Source organism: Terrapene carolina, unplaced genomic scaffold (genome assembly GCF_002925995.2).
Source record: "Terrapene carolina triunguis isolate 2854851 unplaced genomic scaffold, T_m_triunguis-2.0 Scaffold374, whole genome shotgun sequence".
In the NCBI taxonomy this organism is placed as follows: domain Eukaryota; kingdom Metazoa; phylum Chordata; order Testudines; family Emydidae; genus Terrapene; species Terrapene triunguis.
In genome coordinates this window covers 14,481,033-14,496,369 of record NW_020664725.1, presented here as the reverse complement: position 1 = coordinate 14,496,369, position 15,337 = coordinate 14,481,033, and the positions used below count along the sequence as shown (strand labels likewise).

General features: G+C 44.3%; 1 protein-coding gene across 2 annotated transcripts in view; it reads right to left on the bottom strand.

The window, feature by feature from the left end:
• Positions 1–3,291: 3,291 nt before the first annotated feature.
• Positions 3,292–15,337, bottom strand: part of TTC12 (tetratricopeptide repeat domain 12) — a 36,425-nt gene continuing 24,379 nt past the window's right edge. For both annotated transcript variants that reach the window (XM_026657966.1, XM_026657967.1), the window contains 9 exons: positions 14,251–14,343; positions 13,668–13,731; positions 12,406–12,540; positions 12,134–12,238; positions 11,211–11,279; positions 10,141–10,242; positions 8,426–8,525; positions 5,011–5,236; positions 3,292–3,410 (listed from right to left, as the gene is read on the bottom strand). In XM_026657966.1, coding sequence (XP_026513751.1) covers positions 3,335–3,410; positions 5,011–5,236; positions 8,426–8,525; positions 10,141–10,242; positions 11,211–11,279; positions 12,134–12,238; positions 12,406–12,540; positions 13,668–13,731; positions 14,251–14,343 — 970 coding nt within the window. In that variant the 3' untranslated portion in view covers positions 3,292–3,334. The remainder of the gene's footprint in view (positions 3,411–5,010; positions 5,237–8,425; positions 8,526–10,140; positions 10,243–11,210; positions 11,280–12,133; positions 12,239–12,405; positions 12,541–13,667; positions 13,732–14,250; positions 14,344–15,337) is intronic.

Sequence of the window (15,337 nt, the reverse complement as noted above, 5' to 3'; positions counted from 1 at the left end):
GCCCCCTCCCCCAACCCCCGCCCCCTCCCCCCAGCGCCGCACCGCCGAAGCCCCCGAACGCCGGGCCACAACACCCACCCCCTGGGCCCTGCCGGGCCGCCGAAACCCCCGCCCCCCCGAGCGCTGGGCCGCCCAAACCCCCGAGCGCCACGCCGCGCCAACCCCCACCTCCCCCAGTGCCGCGCCGCACCGCCGAAGCCCCCGAGCGATGGGCTGGGCCGCCATAACCCCTGCGCCCCCGAGCGCCGGGCCGCCCAAACCTCCGAGCGCCACACCACGCCAACCCCCGCCCACCCCAGCACCGCGCCACCAAAGCCCCCAAGCGCCACTCCAGCCCCCGCTCCCCCCAGCACCGCACCGCCGAAGCTCCTGAGCGCCACGCCAGCCCCTGCCACCACCGTGCCGCGCCGCTGAAACAAAAACAAAAAACCCCGAGTGCTCCCCACCACCCCAAGATTGGCCGCCCCTTCCGAGGTGCCGCCCCAAGCACGTGCTTCGTCAGCTGGTGCCTGGAGCTGGTCCTGACTACCAGAGTAAAACCAGAGTGAGATCAGAATCACAGCCAGCATATCTGACAGGGAGCCTCTGAGGATGCCCATGACTTGGCTGATCAGCAGAAGTGGCCAAGTGGGGGCTGTGACTCCTCACTTCATGCTGGCAGAGATGGCGACAGGTCTGTTGGGCAGAACACCTCTTTCTGATAATCTGAGTAGCATCGTCATCATCATCATCATCATGTTCCTATTACAACTCTAGCGTTTAGGGCAGTGACGAAGCTCCTCCACTCCTGTCCGTTTCTGGCAAATCTTTCAATGGTTCCCCAGCTGTGCCCCAGGTTTTTCAGCTCGGCTTCCACAGCTCTTCGCCATGTTGTTTTCAGGGGGCCTTGTTTTCACTTGCCTTCAGGTGTCCATCTTATTGCTACTCTAGTGATGGAATCAGTTTCCATCCAAAGCACATGACCGATCCCTCTCCAACGCCTCCTGGCAGTGATGGTGCTCAGCTCCCCTTGGCTGCACTGTGTCAATAGATCTTGGTTTGAGATTGTTCTGGGCCAAAAAATACAGAGAATTTTTCTGAGGCAGGTTGTACGGAATGAAGATAGTTTGGACATGTCAGACTTTCTCATTCCCCAGCATTCTGCACTATAAAGTAGTGTTGAAAGTACGCAGCTCTGATAAATCTTGAGTTTGGTTTTGGTGTTGTATTTTGATGATTTTCAGACGGTATTTAAGCTCCTGAAGGTGTTCCTGGCTTTATTGATTTTGTTCTGCATGTCCTGGCTTGTTCCACCTCCTGGCTGATGGTGCTGCCCAAGTATGTGAATGTGTCCACATTGGTGAGAACATAATCCTCTATCCGTACTGGTGATGGTGAGGCAATATTAAAGGTCGTGATATCTGCCTTATAATGCTACTGAAAATCAACTGCAATAAGTATCCCATAACAGTAACTCCTTTTTGGGCACTTACTTAACTTTTGGGGCTCCTTTGAAAATCCCAGCCTGAGGTTTTAGGAAGCTCAGTTTGTGCATCCATTACTCAGCTTGTAACACACCTGCTAGCCGACAGCTGCCTTTGCATACCAATATCCATCTCCTTTTTAAGCAACACCTTCGGCAAATGTAAAGAGGGGAGAGCTCTTCAAGAATTGAATCAGACACTGAACAATAACATTACGTGTTTGTTCAGTTGATTTCCCATGCTATCTGCAAGTCAATCCCTGTATTTTATGGGTAGGGGGATTAAGAATGAGACCATCCCAGCACTTCAGATTACTACATATACAATATCCAAAGAGAGAGAAAAAAAAAACCCCAGGTGCAGCAGCATTTCCTTCTCCTGAAATAGGAAAGATTAGTGAACTCAGCTGCTACTCCAAAGAGAAGATAATGATATATAATTTGACAGCCACTACTCTTAGGGGAAGAGATTACATACATAATAGCCATCTACAAGTGTCACGGAGGGAGAAGGGAAGAGTCTATTTCAAAATCAAACAAGACTGTCCTATGTGCTTGCTGCTTTTATATACATACACATTATATATTTTCTGTATCACAAGCTGAAAGCTAAACACCTGGCAAAGATACTGAATTTACTGTCACAAATTCTGTCGTTGCCTAGTTTGGATTCTGCAGACTCTTACCGGAGATTTTGAGGTGTGTGTATGTATATAATGGGGTGCCTCTTAACAGTGACTACTATTGCTGCTCTTAAGTCAGGGATCAGTGCCATATGGCGTCTGCATTGGATAGGTTTTCCACATCCTGAATGCTAAGCCAACCTGCCTTTTCCAATTCACTGACCATTAGTGGGTATTCCCATTGCCTCATCTTGATCCTATCTTTCTGAGTCTTTAAAGCTGCCAATCTACTTCCGCAATAAAGAACCCAGGGATTATTTCAGATCCTATCATCTCTTTAGACTAACCTCTCAGTTATGTGTTTGTGCTGCCTCTACAGAACAGTGTCTAATTGCCCTGGCTTCTCTCTCAGCCAGGTCTGCAGATGGTTAGTAGTTATGGTTTGATTTAGCTTTGAAGAACAATTTATTACAGGATAATTTGCCAGATAGAGTTTTGAATAGCCACTAATTCAAGGCCAACCACTCCAGGAAACAGACAAAAAAGAAGGACATACTATTTGCATTATTATATTTTAAATACCAAGTTTGATTATACAGAGGATTGGGACTGTTGAGTTTATAGAGATGAATAAGAGGGGATGTGACAAAGGTAAATTGGGTGATCCTATTTATTCGCTCTCAGAAGACAAGAACAAATGGAAGTGATGAATCTGAAAGGCAGGAAGCATAAGCACCGATATATGGAAATACATGGATATTTCTGATATCAGCTGATAATTAGCCTGTGAACTTCATTGCCACAATCTCATTGACACAGAGCTTGGCAGAATTTAAAAAAAAAAAAATAGATGACATTTATGTGGATAGCACCATTATGTTCAATACATTTGAAACAAGTTATATAAACCCTCAGGCTTCAGGACTTAAGCCAACCACTGACTGACAGGGGCAAGGAACAAAGGCAGGTTATTCCATAATTTTCCTTATGGGGAGTCTCACACCTTCTGGTGCTGGCCGCTGTCAGAGCCTGGAAACTGGATTAGATGGACCAGAGGTCTGATCTGGTCTGGGAGGTGCTGTGGTGCCAAGGAACTGACTTTAATTCCCCTGGACATGGGAGCTGCAGTTTGATAAAGGATTGAAAGACTGTCTAGTCTCTTTGAACAATTTTTATTAGAGAAGGAACGAGCAACAGCAAATGGAATACTACAGAATTAACAACCTATATCCAAAAACATTTGGGGAATTCAAAGACCTTGCACGTATTTCATAGACGAGTTAAGGATTGCCATTCCATTGAGCTCCCGCAGTTGAAGAATATGCCTGCAACAACCACAAAAGAAAGCAAGGATCAGATGTTGGCAAGGATGGCATATGACTGACAATGCAAGAAATCTAAACTTCCATTGCTCTATTACATCCTATGCACAAGCTGTCGGGAAACGTTAATGCCATATCCAATAGATTCCCCATAAGAGGGAAGCAAGACAGACAATGCTTATATATTACTGTTCCCCACACAGCAGGAGAAAATAAAAGAACATTAAACACACAGAGATACTTTATAGAAATGTCTAAGCAGTACGGTGGGTTTTAATCTATTACGGCAGACATCTAAGGTCAGTAGAAGTAGTAGAGTGAGGTCTCTCCCTTTTACTCTCTAGCAGCTTCTGATCCAGGGTTTGCATTACATTTTCTCTGCTGAAAGATATCAATCTGGGAACATCGCTCTAATCGGCAGGAGTGAAGTACTCATCAACTGGGAAGCCGAAACCTTATCCCCTGATCTCTATTCAGTAGCTCAGCAGGTATATTAGTATGTCCGTGCTCAGCTCCTATGACTGGACTGCAGGGTGTACAGTAATTAATAGGTAATGTGCAGTCTGCTAGGCCCTCTCAGTCTCTCTGCAGACATTCTTTCCAGACATTTACACTCTTGTTTTGCTCTCAGGTCATTTCTCTGATCGCTACGATTTATCCTATCATTCCTTCCTCTTCTGTTCTTTCAACAGAAGCAACATTATAGAGCAGTGTAAAACGATTCCCAGAAAGCTATCCAACCAAACCAACAGTGAACAACACAGACATCCAGTGACTTCTGGCTTCATCAACATGCACAGACCCATTCAGACAGCAAGGCAACGTGGACAGTTGACACTCCGCCTGCTAAGACACTCCAGGCAGCAAAAGCAAAGGGCATACATGCACTGTGATACTGACGACAGCTAGATGGGTTTGGCTGGAACGATTATATGCACAAGATGGACAACTATCACACAACCCCAGATTAAGCCTGGGATCCTCTACCCCAAGCTTTCACACTCACTCATGCTCATATAACATTTTGTTTTGACCTTTTCTAAATATTTCTGAGAGAGCCCTGGAAACCCACCCAATGGGGAGTCAAGGCTCCCAGGGCATCTGGGCTGCTCCAGAGCCAGGGAGCTGGGGCTGCAGAGGTGCGAGGGAACTGGGAACAGTTTTCCAACCACACTGAAATATTCTGGCAGACAAATGTTGATTTTGTGGAAAGTAAGTTTTCCATCAGACAATCATCCCTATGGAAAGCTCCTGGTCAGCTCGACTGGCCAGTGCCTGTGAATCTGCTGCAGCCGAGTGAAGCCGACACGTTTCTGGTGATGCTCCAGAAGCTCCTGCAGCAGAGGAATGAGTCTGTGCTGACGCTGCTGCCCACAAGGCTCCAAGCAAACAGAATATGAAACTGACAGCATGCCCCCTCTGTCCCTACAGCCAGGAGACAGGGTGAGGGCTCTCTACTCCCTGTCAAGATGGCGGTAGAGTTAGCTCTCTAGCTAGTAGGGGCCTGGTAAGTTTTTCAAGCCTGGTGCCTTAATATACATATATTTTAGGAAGATATCACAGTCTGGCTGGTGCCCAGGGATCATAATCTGCCCCATAATACCTTGGCTCAGCAGCGCAGAGCTTTCCTAAAGCAACTGCCGCGTTCTCTTGCACTGAGGTTTTCTTGGCTTCACCACCTGCATGTTTCAATAAGATCATCACAATGTTGGAATTCAGCAGGGACGAAGCAGCTCCAGGTACTTCGAAGCATTTGCTGAGGCAAAAAGCAGCGTTCCCCACCACCATCTCGTTCTCTGAGGCCAAGAGCTTCAGCAACACATCAAACTCTGGGAGAAGAGAAAGGAACAACTTGGAAGGGCTGTGGTGAGTCCAGCAGAGGGCCAGGCCCTCGATACACCAGCAGAAATAGCTCTTTGAAAATGGATGGCAGAATGGAGTAGTGACACCTGACACCATGGCGGCAGCAATAACTAGTCAGCTCTGGGAACTGGACAGAGAAGAAAATGAAAATGAAAAGAAGAGCTCAACACAAACGGGCATTGTCCTGCTGCATGCTCCCATCCCAGTGGGCTGCCCCTTGCCCGAAGACCCAGTTTTGGGAGGGGTTGCAGGCTGCTTGCTCTGCAGAGTGGACAGCCAAGCACAGGCTCTTGGTATCTGGGAGAAGGTAACCAAGTCGCTTGTGCCCATTTCACTGAGCATCACTGACACCAGCCCCTGAGGAAACAATCTAGTCTCCCATCATGGCTCAGCAGCAAATGGAAAAGGAGGGAATGAATTGCATCAGCCTCCTCTTCTCCAGCTGAGGGCCAGATGCGGTTCCCATGCAGAGAATTAATACCATTCTGAGTGCCGTCAGAGGGGGACCGACAGCTGCGCAACAAGCTCTTTTTTCCTCTCCCCTGAACAGCCTCTCTTCGCTGTGCTCCTGCTGGCCATGGAGTTCTGCACTGAATCTGAAATTCAAACTCCAAGCCCCCATCTGGCAGTCTATGCATCTACAGCCATGCTAAGATGGAAAGCCACTGCACTAAGACTACCACCAAAAAAACCCCCAAAAAAACAAAAAAGCGCAATGCATAGAGCCAGATCCTCAGGTGGCTTAAATCAGCCCAGCTCTGGCAGCGTCAGTGGAGCGATGCCAATGTACATGAGCAGAGTATCTGGCCCATCATCTTGATAAAGAGCTGTGGCGCTACTGGCAGCTCCTGCAAACAGCATCAGCATCTCCTAGGGCCACACGATCCAAACAGCATTCAGAGAGGCTGCTTTAAAAAAACCAACCAACAAAAAAAAGATGTCCTTCTCGTACTGAAGATTCCCCATGGGCTACACAAATCTGCTCTGATTTTCTTACATTGTCCCTTCTGTTCTTCCTAATCACATCATGCTTTCTCTTTTGTTCTGCTGTGACAATAGCTCCCGAGAAGCTGGGCTGCTCCAGACTGCAGGAGGGGCACCAACAATGATCCATTTCAGAAGCTGCCCTTGCTGGCCTGATTGGAATGCAGTTTAATGTCAGAGAACTACAGCTTGACCTAAAAGGGCTCCCGGCAGCAAAACAATATCTGGGCTGCTGAACTGAGCTGACAGGATAATGTGACTTAGCATAGAGATGAACACCCAGAGCTCAGTTAGAAAGCATCACACTGTAGCACTATTAGTAACACAAAAAGGAAGCTTCTCTCCATCCACCACATCAATTAACAGCACTTACATGGGGTGTACAAAGTAGAGAAGGTGCTCCACGTGGCTTTTAATGGGCCAGAGTCCTTAGAGTTACGTTTCTCTTAACTTTGAAATCTTTCCCTTGATGCTACCAGGAAGGAACTCTCTCAAAGATTTCTTTGTAATTGGCTAGTGAGAAAAAAAGATCTAAAAACCTAGAGATCTGTTCTGAACCCCCTGCAGGAACGAACTTGCAAATAAACTCCAGCTTCATTATGCTGTTTCCTTGTCATCTCATCTTCTCACATCAATAGGGCACCACGCTGTATCCCATTATCCAGTCAAACAAAAGGGAAAGAGAAGCATAGAGTTTGGAATTAAATGATCTTTTACTTTTATCAACGTGATCTGCATTCAGTCTGTCCTTGACGAAGAGTTGATTAGTCATGCAACTAGGATTGAGGTCTCTGGAGTTGCTAGAGGAAACCCCAAAGCACTCAGCCCTGTGGGACAAACTTTTACCCAGCTCTGCATCTGAAGTTACCAGACACAGAACAGCAGAAGCAGGTCTTTTGCTTCCAGACTGTTGAGGCCAGTGGATAAGACAATGGCCTGTAAATCAGGAGATCTAGACTCTATTTTCATCTCTCCCATTGACTAGGTGGGTGACCTTGGGCAAGTCTCTTGACCCCTCTCAGCCTAGCTTCTCTGTCTGTAAATGGTGGATAATAACGCCTGCCTACCTATGCACAGTGCTTTGAAATCTGAGTGTGAAGAGTGCTGCAGCCAGGCTGGTTATTATTATTATTATGCAAAGAAAACTGAGCCAAGCTTAACTTATATAGATAGAGGGAGCAGGATGAAAATACTATAAAAGAGATGAGAGTTAGTTTGACAGGAAGGAAAGGGATAATCCTTATTAGCTGAGATCAGGGTGAGGTGGTAGGGCCCAAGAAAAGGAAAGAGAAAGATGAGGCACCATGCGTCTTTCTCAGTGCAATGAGGCATATCTGAGATTGGAATTCGCTGCTCAGAAAGAGAATCTCAACTACAGCAATAGCAACTTTCAGAAATAGTAGAGGCACATTTCCACAGAGGATCCAATAAATGACACAAGCCGTTGGACCAAGTGATCCAAAAGGTGCTGGCCAGGTTCAGCCATCTAGGTACCACACCGGCATTCCAAGGTCCTGCAGAGTGGAATGGACTAAAGCTAGATTTTCAGATGTTCTGAACCGTGTTACAGCACACGATCACAACTACATACTCAAGTGCTGATAACTCAGAAAGACCTAAAGGCACTAATATAACGGAAACGTTTGCTGGTGACACTCCCTCCACCCCCTGTTATTTTACTTAAGCCACTTGCAAACTTGCAGTCCAAGGGAGCTGGTGCTGCATGCCACCTCTAAAAGTTAGGCCACTTCTTCAGATGCCTAAATATAGTTTAAGTCTCTCTTCAGCTGCCTGCACTGGGAAATACGAACCTATTTCTTTAGTCTTTTCTAGTAAACTACGGACTGGATTCATTCCAGTGAAATGTGGTTCCATGTATTTCTCCCTGTCTGGGGCTCTGCAGATCGAGCCATTTTACTCAGCTGAGTGCAGCCTCCATATCCTACATTCGTTATCTGCTGTGCACATTTCCACTTGCACATGGCTGGACAGATAATGAAGCACTAAGCCAGGAGGTGAAATGGTACATTTTTCTGTAAACATGGTGGCATCAGTATGGGAGTTTAATGGAATTCATGCTCAGCTCCATTCTAGAGGAAGAGTGTTTCTGTGATGGGAGCCCTGGGATAAACCTCTGCATTCAATCTCTGGCTAATAAAGTTGTCACTTACTTTTATCTGACTTCACCACCTCCTCTCGAGCCTGGTTGTTGCTTTGAGTACAGACAGCCAGGGTCTTTATAGCATAACAGGATGTGGTCTGTCCACCAGCCTGGATTTTAGTTAGGATTTAAAAAAAATACATATATAATTTACAGTTCACACATCACAACTTTTGCAAGAACAGAGAGAACATCTCAAGTACTGGAGGGTTGTTTATGGATGCTTTATGCCTGGGCATAAGTATCAAATCAGGATCCTTCTAGGAGATGCTGATATTTCTAATCTCCATCTCTTTTAAACCCACCAGCTCATAACTATGCACAGACACAGATTTTCAGTGACTCAAACCCTCATGCTATAATCATCTGACCTTTAATAGGACTATGTACACCCGCAGGAATAAATCTGCTATGCAAATTTATATTAAAGGGGCATTGTCATAAACGAATAGCTGATAAGGGAATAAATCCATCAAAGGGCTAGATTTACTACCCTGCAAAGGTCTTTCTTTATACTTCCATGTATGAAACTCATTTGTTCTCTCTGCTCTGTGGACCCTGCAATCTTAAATCACTTCAGAGATGAAAAGCTAGTGCATCTGCCATTGAATCACCAGCCACTGGATATTTTTTGTTTTGGTTTGTTTTGCAAGTGACATTTAAAATTAAGAGCTTTGAGCACATACACATGAGGCTCATTAAGCGATATCTAAGAATATAGAAGCTAAAGTGGCAAAAGCCATCTTCTCCCTGCACAGAACACACAGGTATGACTGCAAAGCCATAGCTCTGGTATCGGACTCATTTCAAAATTGGGAATTAACTCCTTCGTTACCATGCCAGTTACAAAAGCTGGACCTGGCGTTGTACTTTTCCATGCCACTTATTATTTGTATTACAGTAATGCCAAGAGCCCCAACCAGGCCAGGGCTCTGATCTACTGGATGCTATACAGACATATTAAAATCACTGCCCCCGGGCTTGTTTCACCGTTCATTTAAGAGTCAATGGAAAAGTTCCTGTTTACTTCCATGGGCTCAGAACCAAGCTCCCTAAATTAGGATCCAACTGGACCTGCAACAGTGGACTCCTGTGTTTGCCGAGAGCCCCACCGACTGAAGTTGGGCTATATATGAGCACAGGAGTCTGCCCACATGGACAGTTACAGAATTGGGGCCTTAGTTAAAGACAAGAAACAACAGACAGGTGAAACACGGGCAAGGGAGAAGGCAGCATGTGTGTATGCTTTTGTATACACTAGCTGTGCGCACACACTGTCTGTTTAACAAGCTGTTCAGCAGGAGTTACCACAATCGCTACCTAAGCCTTCCCAGCTGGCAGCGTTCTGCCGGCATCCCCACAGAAGCGAGTCTTCAGAAAGGATTTGAAGGGAGACTGGTTAGCGGCTTTACAGACTTTCAAATAATTTATTTCACCTTTTAAGATTTTGGGCATTGGATAAGGACACTTTTCTGAATGTTCAGTTAAGTGATATAAACCCATCTGATTTATAGCAGATGGAATATCTATAAAAGGCAATGCCCTGTTTTCAGTCAGTCCCGTAAGATTCCTCTGTGTCTACTATACATTTTTACAGGAGGGGTTCACTAAAACAGAGAAAAGAAGAACAGGTAATAAATATCATAGGGTGGGACTTCTGCAGTCCCAGGGGAAAACCCTGACTCTGTGGGAGTGCTATGAAGTGGAATCAGTTAAGTAAATTACCTTCAAGAATCTAAGCATTTTCTTCACCACACCTCCTGTCACTGCCTCGTCTACTGCCATCGAGCTTGCTGGCAAGATGTGACTTAGAACCCCAATGGCTCTCTGAATAAAAATTAAAAAATGAAAAGGTAATGACTTTTCTCCTACACGATTACATCTTTCTGCCCCGTGCTCTTTTATTAGGCATCCTAATATGTCCTTCGTTTGTGTAGGTGGCTGGGTAAGGCCAAAGTAGTAATTAAAGGGGCAAGAAAAATATATATCCTTAAGGAAATATTATTACAGAACAACAGCTTTAGCATATTGCTCATTTTAGCATCTAAACCCAACTCAGCAAAGCTCCTAATGGCTCAGCCAAGGGAGAGGTGATTCCAAGTTTCACCACGACTCCTGGCAGCTTGGACTATGGGAAGAGATCCCAGTTAAAAGCAGCTCAGGAGAGCTACCGCTGTTTCAGAGTAGTGATAAGTAAAATAGATCAGCATGGCCCATATTTGTTCAGTCAAAGGAGAGATGATTTCCAGCTGACACCACATAAGCGCCACCAGCTTGCCTTGGAAGAGCTGTCATTAATGGGAGTTACACACGTATGGATGGGGGTACAATACTCTGAACAGAACAGCTGAAACAGAAGACACCGAGTCTGCAGTTGGTGCTTTGCTTCTGGATTCATGTCTTTGCCTATCTCTGGAAGAATTTTAACAGCTAAAACCATCCTGGTGATAATACATTGTAAAAAAAAACTTCTCTGAAAAGCTGTTCTATTCACAGAACACAGAGAGCCTCTTACATCAAAATAAACATCTAAAACAAAGCAAGGCAGAGAACTACGTTCCAATTGTGTTTCTACATCAACAGCATATTCAAAAAAAAAAAAAATCATGGCTTTAGGATCATTATGCCCTTGATCCTGATTGTGCAGATTACCTTGACTGGAGCCACAGAGCTAAATCCACATGGGTGCAACAACTTGGCCTAAAGAATTCAGTTGTAAATTCAGAGCCTGAAGCTGCAAATTTAGTGCAGGGTTGGTTACACAATCTTCCCTTAGCTCAGAGGTATCCACTTACCGTCACAATCCTTCCATCTTTACTGCCAAGCAGAGACAAACATCTCCTGCTAACATCCACAGCATGCTCCTGAAACAATAAGCAGTATTAGAAATTCAGGTCTAAAGGGTCACAATCAAGCTTTAATTAGAAATGGCATTAAGAAGGCAATCACATGGCAGGGAAGCTTTCAAGGGAGATTTCCATAGGCACAAATGGCAGTTAGGTGCCTAATTGCCATTTGTGCAGTTGAAAATCTCCCCCTCAATCCTTAGGGCCTGGGTAGTTTTGGCCTCAATGACCTTTGGATCAGGCCTCAAACTTGCACTCAGGCAATATAGTTGAGATCGTGAAATAGAATACAACTTGGTGGAGAGGAATGAATGTGCATCATTCAGATTTCCACTGGTCATGCTGTAGAGAGGAACTTTACACTGTACTTTCTGCCACAGAATATTGAGGAAACATTAAATGTTTATGTTAAAGAAGAAGATAATCAAAAAGGATCCTAGAGTTCTCATCACATTGTCCCCCTTTTCCCTCTGTAAAATGATTAGAGTGAAGAGCATTGAGAACAGAATGTTAACTGCCCGAGTGCTAACTCTTCAGCCTTGAAGTCCACTCCCATGCCTGCTGTGCAACAGCCATTTGAAACAGATATTCCGGATCCGTAACAGTGTAATTAAACTTTCCTTCCCAATGCAGACTGAGAGGTTCTCAATATCCACCAGTAGGATTACCTCCTCCTTCCAGCCTCCTAGTCTATTTAAATGCTCTGAGATTGCAAAGACTGCCATTAACTTCAGTGGGCATTGGATAAGGTCTATATACAGTAATCAGAGAGAAAGGGGCTGGAACTGTTCCTGAAGCGCTAAGGCTCCAGGTAAGCAGTAAAAGCAATCAGGAAGCTTCTTGAGAACATCAATAAACCTTGCATGCCATACCTGAATGACCAAATTTGATTCCAGGGATAAGTTCATCATCAGGCCCAGCACTGTGAACAAACATTCTTGGTATCCTGCTGAGTTGCCAGTGGAACAACACTCATCCTACACAGAGAAGAACAGACTATTCAGTATCCGATTCAAAATGAACAGGTTCAAAAACACATGTCCTCAGCACACCTCACATCTGCCAACTGATCAATGATTGTCAGACGCTCTGAGATCTCTGGAGGAAACACTGTTGAACTACTAGTATTCATTAAGTTAATTACCACAAGCTTTAAACAGGCCTGCCAGCATTCCTGGTTTTCAGCCATCTGCAGTCGGATGACTACATCAGCACACAGGTCCCCCATGATGCCAATGCACTGGGTGAGGGCTGGCTGGTTCACCTGTTTGACGGTTTTCTTTAAAAACAAGAGTAGAGAGAAAGAATATTCAGGACAACAGTGATGAAACAATAATAAAGTGCAGAATACTCCTTTGTCATTGTTATTCCTGCTGATTTAGCTATGGAAACAGGAACTCTATAATTACTCCTCTCATATAAATCACAGAGGTGCACCATACTTAGCAAATTACCTTGACTGAAGCCACAGAGCTAAATCTCTGCATATTGTTTCAAAAATTTACACCAAAGGGGAACTAACAATTGTCTCTCTGCCTCCTGACCTCAAAATGACAGAACTCCCTTCCCCACCAGGTCGTGCCCAAACAGCATGACAGACTCAGGGGTAGTGACAGTTAACAATTTTAACACATTTTCAAAGGGAAAACAAAAACAGGTGAATCCCAGCTATTGTTCCATTTTCTTGTCACTCATTGCAAACAGTAGAGAGACGAGTTTTTCCTTTTCATTATATCCATTTTTGTCTAGTGCAACCCATGTCTAACCTGAAGCACCTCCTGCTATTCCAACAGAGGCCTATTAAAGGACTATGGATTTGAAATGTGAATAAACTATGGCTAAAGAAAAGAAATCAAACCACCAAACCCATTTAATTTGTGAACTACAGTTGCCTTCAGATCCATATCTCCCTAAATAGGAAACGTGGAATAAAATCAGTCAATGAGACATTTGAATCTGGGACAGAGTGAACTAGTTAGCGACAAGCGTATCCAAAGTCACAAAAAGGACTGGGGAGAAAAACCCTCACACAGGGTGAAATCTTGGGCCCACTGAGGTCAATGGAAGTTTTGCTACTAGCTTCATTAGAGCCAGAATTTCATCTCAGGAGTTTTGTAAAGTTGCTTTCTTGCTTCAGAGCATAAACCAACTTCTAAATATTGGGGAGGAAACTTTCCCTAGGGGCAGGTTGCTGTGCAGCAAGCAGTTGTGGGATTTCTTGCAGTTACTGGACTGGAAGGATCCGGAGATGATTCAGCATGGCAATACTTACCTTCCTAGGACTAAAGAATCATGCGAATTCCAGCTGTGAACAATCAGCCCCGAAGCTGAAAGGAACTGATAGAGCAGAAATTATGCAAACAGCACTTTTCATGCAAAATATGGAAAAACTAGGCTCTTTCTTACCAACAACTGTGCGAACAGAGGCAAAACACTTGTAGAAAGTTTGATACGACACTGGATTTTGAACCTGTTGGCAAAACAATATTCATCAGCTGGTTGTGGATCTAGACAAAACGAACACAGAAAAATGCACCTTGTAGCAACCAAAAGGCTGGCTCAAATCTTATCCCAACTGGAGAGGATTCAAAACAACAATATAAATGCAATTTTACACAAAAACAAACATCCTTGGTTTTCCCAATATCCTGTTTTAATTTTGCATAAAAACTTCCTTACTATGTAAGAGTTAAGTCTGCCCCCAGCTATGCTTGTGCAAATCCAATGGAGTGACGCTGGTGAGAGTGAAAAGCCTCAGGTTACTCTCCTGTAAAAAGTGCAAGATGAAAAAATCCTTCCATTTTTGCCAAGATCTCTTATTTAATATTACAAGCATGAAATGGTCCTTCGGCCTATCAGACACATGAAAAGTGTATTCTGTATGCAGCTCCGCAAGTTGTTTTTTTCTGACTTAATGTTGTGTATTCTGGGGTTAATCAAATGACCTCACAATTGTAAAGAAGTGAATAGTTTAAGAAGTACTAGTTACTTTTCCTCCTTGATTAGGTTAGATAGCAGGTTCATGGCACAGCTAGCCCTGTCATCCATAACACTGACGAATCCAATCAGCATCTGCAGCCACCTGTAAGAAAGTTAATGCTCATGTCAGATCTGCACCAGGGTAACATTTCCAAGAGCACCTAACTGGTTTAGGAGCCTAAGTCCCATAGAGTTCTAGGGGGATTTAGGGCCAAATCCTCAGTTGGTTTTAATCAGGAAGCCAAGCTGATTTACACAGCTGAGAATCTGGTGAAAAGTTTTCAAAAGCACGTAACCAATTTAGGAGCCTAAATCCTTTGACTTTGAGAGAGATTAAAGCTTAGTCATTGAGACTCATAGACCTTAAAGTCAGAAGGACCATCATGATCATTTAGTCTGACCTCCTCCACATTGCAGGCCACAGAACCTCACCCATCCACTCCTGTAACAGACCCCTAACCTCCGGCTGAGTTACGGAAGTCCTCAAATCATGATTTAAAGACTTCAAGTTATAGAGAATCTACAAGTGAGCCGTGACCCATGGACCTGCAGCTCTCAGTGACTTCAGTTGCAGTTGTGGATACAGAACACCTATGAGAATCAGCTGCACATGTGCATTTTGCACACCTAACTCTTTTCTGACAATCATGCCCAGACTCCTCCTTCAAAAGTAGACACAAGGAGCTGTCATGATAGTTTAGACCATGGCAAAATTAACTGACGTTATTAATAATAAAAGCATCCAAATTTTCCCTCAGACATGGCTCATCTCTTTAACCTTCCTTTTGATTAAAAATGTCTCTGGATTAATGTTGTACATACTTTAGTATGTACATCTGTTCAATCTTTTCTGTTCATCAATTATTTCCAACTATTTCATTTAAACCAATCCATTAAAATTTATTCTCTGTTTAATTGTAGCAGTAGATAATGGTACAGTAACAGAGATAATGGACTGTGGTTTCTTTCTCCATTCAGTGAGTCATTGCAATCCTCTGAATAATCATCAATTTCAGTTATTGGATGATGAAAGACTCAGCTTGAAACTCAACACATTCAAAGATAACTTAATAAGCTCTCGATGAAGAGACAGAAGT